Genomic DNA, 8807 nt, shown 5'->3' on the forward strand with positions numbered 1-8807 from the left:
TCTTCATAAGCGGGGGTTTCTCTATTATACTTTCCTGTAACTTGGAGGGAGGGAGGGAACAGTTCAGAACTCGTTACGTTCTCGATTACAGACAATCACACCCATATGCGATAAGTCTGTGAAGGCTGTTTCAAAGCAGAATAATCACCCTGCAAATAAGTCTTAACGGCATTAATACATCCAGCACGGCAAAAACAAGTACTTGTATTATTGTATATAAGATAAAGAAGCTACATCCAGCAAAAACAATCAGAAACAGAAGCTCTACTTTGGCGATACAGAATCAAGGACCCCCACCACCCTGCTTTGCCTTAAGGACAAGTTCCTCAGTGGTGGTTCCAATAATTTCATTAGCCCGTTTTAGCCCAATGCAATAATACCGTCCGACGCTATCCTGAATTCAAAGTACCCGATCAGAAGATGAAAGTAACAATAAAGTTCACGAAAAAAATTGAAAACGAAATTTAATTCTTCGGCAGCTACATTTATTTATGTGAGAATGCATGTCATAAGTACACACACTGAATTTAACTGGTATATGTCAGCAACTATGCGCTACAAGCAACAAAATACATGCAACATTTCATGTCCTTAATGCCACATCTACCGCAACTGTACAACTATTACTGCAATTCTCTCTCTATTTTTTCTTTTTTTTTTTTTTTTGTGTGCGCAGAGAAAAATTGAAACGAAATAATTGATGAGGTTTTGAATTTAATTTTCTTTCACATGAAAGTTAAGTCTACTAAAGAATCCCTCTCATCCAAGTGATACTTTTTCAGGGTCTTTTTTTCCTTCAAAGGATCCCTCTCACCCTTTTCCTTTTTTTCTTTTTTTCCTTCAAAGGAAAAAAAAATGATATGAATACTAAATTGACAATTTAATTGAAAATAGATATCCAATAAAAGTACATTCGATATCAAACTGTGGGGAGTCTCACCCGAGCAATAATCCCTAGTTTCTCTAACTTTTGAGCTGCATCGTCCACATCAAAATTACAGCTCTCACCAAACTCTTGTTTGATTAGTTCCTCGCACCGCATATCAAGATCCTATTCCACATTACCAAAGTGTTATATCAATACTGCCAAAAATAGTCCATATCATTCAACAATACGTGGGAAAACAACTAAAAGAAAGTAGGAAGACCCAATGGTGATACATGCCTGTCTTGTAGCTTTGCCCTGTTCCATCAATATAAAGAAAGAAATGATCACCTCTTTGACCTACAAAATCATAAAATGCGCCAGTGTAAGCATTGGGAATTGAATGCATATAAGATTTATTTACCTCAAGCAGGCCTCAATGCTCAACTATAATAAATTCAAAATGCAAGAGAAGAACAATTAGGTAAGATATAGAGCTTTCTTTCGCTAACTATACTTCCCAGGAAGTCTCAGTAAACTCAATGAAAATTGAAGTATACTTAACAATGTACTATCTATGGCCAGTATATAATCACTAACAGCCATTGTTTCCTTCTTAGATTGCGAAAGGAAGAGGGGGGAGGCAGTAAGCAGACAATTGATTGTGAAAATCCATCAAGCTTGCAACTTACTTCCTGCTGAATTACATCATCGCACAAGTGAAGAAGAGTACCCTTTCCACTATCCAGTTGTTTGTCGTACATGGATTGAGTTATCAAGTTCTGATATGCAGCCAAGTTTTGCTGAAACCTACAAGCAGTTGAAGAAATGATAGCCAAGTTAGTAATTACAAAAATTCACAACTGAAGGCTACTTAAACTAAAAGAAACAAACGCACCAAGTTACGCATACATGGCCAGCCAATGACATATAGTAAAGATAGTACAGCACTCAAAGGCAAATTATACTCAGAAATTGTTCTCATCAGATTAACCCCTACACTATATATTCACAAAGAGAGACAACATGAAGAAAAAGATCCAAGTCAACTTTTCTCAGAATGATTTTCTGTGTGGACATATCACATGGTCAATCAGAATTTAGATCACATTCATCTGCAACATTCATATTCATTAAATGAGTAATATTCGTCCTTATGCATTAAATTCGAGGGAAAAAAATATCAAGCACTTAACGTGAAGTATGTCTTGGCACAATAACCAATCACAGTGGATAGAATGGCAAAGATGACCCATAAATCAGCTTTAGGCATTTCAAGCGAACCAAATACTGCAACCTATGAAGAAGGAAAAGGAAAGCACATTAGATGAGAATGGGTCAAAGATGAACAATAAGCAAAAGGGGCATTATTGCTATCAGAACACTGACCAGCCCAACTATAGCAGAGCCTAGGAATATGACCCAGTCCATTGGAGTTAATCCTGGGTTTTTCTTCTCGGGCTGTGGGAAGCAAAAAGTTTCAATCCCAGGTTATAAGTTGTTCAAACTTCGAGCAAAAGTAAGGCTGCAACGTAGTCAATAGACCAAAGGAGGGAGGGGGGAGAGAGAGAGAAGTAACTCACTAGAACTATTTCCATATCAGCCATTGGAATGTTTTTGAAATGCTTCACATATATTCCTCGTTCCATTTTAGATTTTGTACTTGCTCGCCTGATGTCATTTCCTTCTTAGATGTCAATAAATTATGTTTCATGATCTACTCAAGACTGCATTAGGAGAGTATCTAAATAAAAATCAAGGTACCCCAGCGCCCCCCCCCCCCCCCCCCCCCCCCCCCCCCCCCCCCCCTCTCCTTTTCCCAACAAAAAAAAGAATAAAGTCAGAGAATAAGGAATTAAATAGTTTAGAGTATAATCTGCAGAATCTTCTGCAATATGCAATCTATCCCACCTCAAGGCACCCATTTCCATATTTAGAAAGATCAATCTTCTCAAGTCGAGAAGTTCAGAGATTAGACACTTTGATAATATTCAACAGCCATAACCAATACGCTCAGCATTTAACTAAAGTAACCACATAATTGGTTTGATTTGGAATGGGAAAAACATGTACCAATTCAACCATGCAAGGTATTATTCACAAATACATGATATAAGAAAGTAAACAAACAAAAATATAGAGCAATACCTGTAGACGACAATTATCCTATCAAAAGTAGGTTCTTGAATTGTGATCTTGCCCAGCAAATTTGTAATACTGGAGAGTACATCATTAGATACGTCATGAAGTGGCAAACAAAATGTGTATATTTACATGCATGAACTATTGCAAGTTAATTTCAACATCAACTGACATTTATCCAAAATAAATCTTACAAACATGTATGCGATTGAACTTTCAGCATTTGACGTAAAGTTTAGTTCCAATGACTTATAGTTTAGTTCCAATTTGTAGTGATCGGTACATAAGAAAGAGAAGAGATTGACTAACTCTCGTGTACAAGTTAGGAGTTGAGGGAGAGGAGAGAGAGAGAGAGAGAGAGAGAGCAGTTTCTTTGCTTCTTTAGATTATCTAATAGCCTTATTCGTAGTAATAAATTCAGGATTCCAAAAACCGTTCATATAGAAGTATTTATGGAAAAACCCACATATTTGGGAGAATAAAGATAAATCATGTTTTTTTTTTTATAAGTAATAAAGATAAATCATGTTGAAAGGATAAATGAAACAAAATACTCCCAAATAATTCGGGTACCAGAGAAAATTACAGAATAACAATCTCACTGGCAGAATAGACATTAAATTCTAGGATTAACTCTAGAATTCCAGAAGACCAAGAGCAAAGATGGCCTTATTCAAGCTGCTTAGGATGGCAAGGAGTCAAAAGCTGTGGCAATTCAACAAGTTCCAAAATAAGTGTCAGCCCTAATAACTGCAAGATGGAAAAGCCATATAAGACCTTAGTTCCATATTTTCGAGACGGATCCGTTCAACAGATAGATCATCACCATCTGCTTCAGAGCTAATATCATCTTGTTTCTTCGGATCTTTCTTATGCCGCCCACTTGACCGTTTCAAAAGCTTTTCCAGCCTGTAAGCACCATACACATTAAAGGTTTAAAAATGTGAAAAGAATGTTATGCTCAAAATGATAAAAAACAAAAAAGTAAATCCAAATTAAAATCAATTCACATGATAAACTAACCTCCGTTGTCTTGCAGTTTAACAGCTATGAACCATAATATCAATTTATTGACAAAGAACAAAGCTAATTACTCAATAGTGCTAATGTACCAAATCCCACTATTTTAAAAAAGTCTGTTTTGGTAGGAACCTCACAAGTGAGGGTACAACATTCAGAGGTCTAAAAAAAAGTCGCAACATCAAAATAATTTAACTATTGATCGATTAAAAAATAAAAAATATATATTTAGAAATAGTTACTGGATTATTAATAATCTAATTAATGAAACTGCAATTCATATACATATAAATATATATAGTTTCCTATATTTTAATTGCAACTGCACATGCTCTCTTAAAACTGTGCAATTAAATAAAAGTAAAACTAATAAGACTCGTGATGCCGCCAACAATCCCCCCCCCCCCCCCCCCCCCCCCCCCCCCCCCCCCCCCCCTCTCTCTCCCTTCCCTTTATTTTTCACTCAACATCAAAAGCTGCAGAAAAAAAGTCTACCTATGGTTTGAGAGCAAACAGTCTACAAAGATTAAAGCTGTGTTAAAACAATTTGTTTGAGATGGGGTCTTTTCTGAAACAGCACGACAGGCCTAGCCAGATCTCAGGGATATCCAATTCAGTTGAGAAGGGGAATGGTGTTTGGTCCATTGTTTCTGATCTGTAGTTCTTTATAATGTTCCCTGGTTCGAGTCCCCCCGCATTGCCTCTTGTGCTGTTTGTTCTTATAAAAAAAAGTTGAGAAGGGGAATATTTGTTTGGCTGTTGGAGTCTAAAAGTTGCTGTTTGGGGGAGTTTGTGGGTGAAAAAAAAACTTACCAAACAAACCTGCCAAAATGCCACAAATGGTTTGGCAGGTTTGCTGGTTGCAGCCATGGGTCGACAAGTATGGATGTTCTTATAAAGATTCTGGGCATTGATTGGATTGTTATGAAGGGCAGTTCACTAGTGAGCTGATCGAGTCTTTAAAACAATGGAAAATTACGCTAAAGATGATGTAATTGATGTTTCATATAAAACATGTTTAAAATAAATTTTTTAAGTGTTTGGCTAAATCAAAGCTCATTTTTTGACCACGAGATTTATATCATGGCCCAAAAATTACTTACCTTGTTAGTCTTAATAGACATCTCCATAAACGTGAAATGATCATATCCACTTTCTCCATGAAAAAGTAATTAGTTGTCTGATCAATCCCAATACCACGCCGGAAAATAACGTACTACACATAAAAAAAAAAACATATATTAGCTTTGAGAGAGAGAGAGAGAGAGAGATGTCAATTTGAAGCCCAGAACCAAACAGGTTAAAGTGCAACAAAAGAAGCATTTTTACATACAAAATTTACCAACATCAATATATCTTCCTGTAATTATCAGGCCAGATATAAGTACTCTGCCACTTACTGTACTGTCAAAGAACGTGTACTCCAATAAAACAGCATTATTACAACAATAAAGAACAGAACAGTGATAAAAATCATTAAATTTCTTGCATCATGTTGGCCAAGTGAATAAACACGTCGTCTCCAATTATCTATGGGTAATCAAAACTATCCATCACTTACATTTAACAACTATTCAACTTTACATTGGACAACCAGATATTAATATCTCGAAAGACCAAAAAATAGTTTTTTTTAATGGATAAGAACGTATTGAAATCAGCATAGTAGCCATCAAATTCTTCCCCATTCGCCCTCTATTCTTCCAAACCCATAGATAGATAACCTTTGCTCTACATATAATTGACACTCACAAACCAGTCATTGCCAAAAAGAAACTTCCAATAGCTTGCAATCTTCTATGGTAAATTTAAAGCAATACCTTATCAGCAAAATCTGGAAGGTTCTGGTGAGGATGCTCTGCAAAATATTTCTTCAAAAGCTTCTTGTCAACCTACACTAGGAAAAACAGAACATTCAGATCAGCAAATGTAAAGAGCTGAATATATCCCCAAGATATCCCTCGAGTGTTATGTTTATGCACATGCAACTATCGATTTTCATTTTTGATAAGTAAAAGAATTAATTTATATAGAATAAAATATATACATTTAATTTTTAAATATATATATATTTTATTACAAACCTTAGAATCATCCACCGTGATTGGAAGATTTAGAAGATACTGCCCTGAAAGTGCAACATCGATTTCGTCGTCAGTTGTTAACTTGAAATTGCTCTTTTCCATCACCTGTACAGATAATAAGAATTTTATCAAATTTTGATGATTAGCAGCATCGGGGAGAAAATTAGATGCATAAATATTGTCTTGTTTCAGACAAGTGTGTAAACAGATTTTTTATGAATGCTTTTATACTCAAAGTTTGAAAAGAAGCAAGGGTGGAAATGGTTTTTTTTTTTTTTTTTTTTTATAAGGAAGAAAGATATTTTATTGATAGCAAGGGTGGAAATGGTACACAATGTTGAAGAATTGAAAAATGTAAAGATTCATTAATTAATTCAGAAACTTAGAGTCATCACCACAACTAATGATAGGTAAGTATTTCTCAACAACAATATTCTCATTAAATTTTACCCTTCAGTAGGATAATCACTTGTGATTATACTGTAACACCTCGAGGAAGGCCCAAGCCACATCTAGGTCCATACTCCAAAAGGGCAAATCAATGGTACAATTGGAACCCATTGGAATCATTATAAAGAGCAAGAACTTCTCCCTCCCAAGCAATGCAGATTCCCATTCACCACCTATACTCACTCACTATAGGGTAACAATCTCTCCCCCTTAAATTCCCGACCTTCTCGTCAACCCATTCCATTACAGGTAGCAAGGTTCAAGTCCAACATTTCTAGTTGAATTTGACTTTTGATACTATTTGTAACGCCTCAAATGAGGCTCAAGCCACATCTATGCTCCATAATCCAAAAGAACTAATCAATGGTAAAATTGTAGTCCCTTGAAACCATTATAAAGAGCAAGAACTTCTCCATCCCAAGCAACGTGGAATCACATTCACCACATGTATTCACTCACTATAGTGTATCACATATACTGACTTCCTACCCCTCTTTTACTTCCACGGGAATCCAAATGCATTCTACAAAATCCCCACAATACCTGAAATAAATATGTCAGGAAGTTCTGTTCTAGTACATCAATATCTTCAGGAGATAGGTTCTGCTGCTCCAATTTCTGAGCCCCATGTATGGGCTCAAAGAGGGAGTACAGTTGCTGTAAACACAAATTACAAGCAAAGATGTGAATGTGGGAATAAATAAAGATAACAAATATAGCACTGAAGATTTTTTTTCCAGTAGGACCAAGAAAACATGATATTACCATCAGGTCCTCGAATTGTAGAAGATACCAAGCTCGAATTGTGTACTCAACTCTTTTGCAGAGCTTTAGAAACTCAGCCCGGTCAGTATTATGTTCTGCAGAATGTTGAAAAACATAAGGTCTAGTTAGCATTAATAGGATGGCATGTTGCCAAAAAAAGGCAATAAACTCCGCTTGAAAAAGAAAAAAACTAAATAAAGGACAGGTCTTTTTTTATTGGTTATTTAAACATTCGTAAACTCTACTAAGTTGGCATTGTTGTTGAAGAGTTGTAATGCTGGAGACTGTTTTAAATGCTAGTCTATGTAAATACTGAATGCCAAGTTACCGTTTTAAAAAAATGTCCATTGCCTGCATAACTTTCTGGGAGAAAAACTAAGTCAAACCAGCCTTTTTCTTTTCAGGAGAAAAATCCATTAAAGATTACCTGTTTGAGATACAGTGATTTTCACGGATTTGAAAATTATAGCTAATAGATTCCCATAATAAGGCTGAATGTAATTTAGTCAGAGCTTATACATATGATGCCACATTCCTAAACCCCTTAAGTAAATATGAATAAATACAACATAGGAAATTTGGTAAAGAACTGATTGACACCGAGAACACTATCAAACTTATTGTATTAAAGAAAACAAAAAAAATTAGTTAAAATACCTAAAAACGGCAAATTAACCGAAACAATAAATTCGAAATCTTTTGCAGGCATAAATCAATATGTGATCATAAGATACTAAATTTTGCAACCACAAACAACGCCTCAGCAACCACGTTTTCAGTTTCAGAGAAACAAAAAAAGAACACTAGACAGAAGTTTCAAAGAAAATCCACCAAAAATCGAAGGATCAAGAACAAGAAACGAATGCAAAAGGTGCTATATGCGGGTGTACCAATGAGGTTAGCCAAGGTCATGATGAGCTTGGGCTTGAGAATTGGAATCACAGATTCACGCTCTAATCTAATGACCTCTTTCTTCTTTCCGCTCATTCTGTTGCAAAAGCGATACAAGGCGCAAACCCGATGTCACAGAAATACACAAGAACAAGCTCTCTCTCTCTCTCTCTCTCTCTCTCTCTCTGCTTTGTATTTAAAAGCAAAAGCTTAAGGATACCCGGGATTAACTGTGAGCTTTGGTAACAGACTAACAGTAGCGGATTCCATCTCCGTCATGGGATCATTTTAAAAGAGGCAAGAGTCTTTTCCGCACAAAACTGTAACCGCCCCAGAAGTTAATGACGGGAATATTTATTTTTTCAAAACGTAGGTAGGCACTGGTAAATGGTAATTTACAAGTAGTAACCACCCAAAAAACAATCCTTTCTAACTCGAAATAAAAAGCGATAGTATGCAAAATTAACTGCTGTAAAAGACGCGAAGACACACATCAGCTCTACAAAACTATATTTGTCGTTCTGCCGACAATCCAGCAGGAGAATTAAAGGCCCAACAGGCTGAAACCGAAACTAGCATTAATTTACTTT

General features: G+C 35.9%; 1 protein-coding gene across 5 annotated transcripts; it reads right to left on the reverse strand.

Annotated features, from left to right (window-relative positions):
• LOC121252923 lies at positions 1–8780 on the reverse strand. Of its 5 annotated transcripts, XM_041152775.1 has the most exons (17): positions 8438–8581; positions 8217–8314; positions 7327–7421; positions 7105–7218; positions 6112–6216; positions 5848–5919; positions 5131–5243; positions 3785–3916; positions 3014–3082; positions 2449–2536; positions 2255–2326; positions 2062–2162; positions 1558–1675; positions 1166–1225; positions 941–1051; positions 280–394; positions 1–149 (listed from the first exon to the last, which is right to left on the reverse strand). In XM_041152775.1, exons 1-16 carry the CDS (start codon positions 8494–8496, stop codon positions 284–286), a joined length of 1518 nt encoding a protein of 505 aa, XP_041008709.1. In that variant the 5' UTR covers positions 8497–8581; the 3' UTR covers positions 1–149; positions 280–283. The 5 variants fall into 5 exon arrangements, 4 of the variants coding, with proteins under 4 accessions (XP_041008709.1, XP_041008708.1, XP_041008710.1 ...); XM_041152774.1 differs by lacking the exon at positions 1–149 and having other exon boundaries at positions 189–394; positions 8438–8780; XR_005938304.1 differs by lacking the exons at positions 1–149; positions 280–394 and adding an exon at positions 670–788 and having other exon boundaries at positions 830–1051.
• Between the last annotated feature and the right edge of the window lie 27 nt (positions 8781–8807).

Source organism: Juglans microcarpa x Juglans regia, chromosome 2S (genome assembly GCF_004785595.1).
Source record: "Juglans microcarpa x Juglans regia isolate MS1-56 chromosome 2S, Jm3101_v1.0, whole genome shotgun sequence".
NCBI classification, from domain to species: domain Eukaryota; kingdom Viridiplantae; phylum Streptophyta; class Magnoliopsida; order Fagales; family Juglandaceae; genus Juglans; species Juglans microcarpa x Juglans regia.

Excerpts from the sequence above, each read along its gene's own strand:
- LOC121252923 (XM_041152775.1), bottom strand. The coding sequence starts at position 8,496 with ATGACGGAGATGGAATCCGCTACTGTTAGTCTGTTACCAAAGCTCACA. Across the intron at positions 8,315-8,437 it reads AAGCTCACAGTTAATCCCGG|AATGAGCGGAAAGAAGAAAG; the intron begins GTATCCTTAAGC and ends CTTTTGCAACAG. Across the intron at positions 2,537-3,013 it reads AGGATAATTGTCGTCTACAG|GCGAGCAAGTACAAAATCTA; the intron begins GTATTGCTCTAT and ends AAATGACATCAG.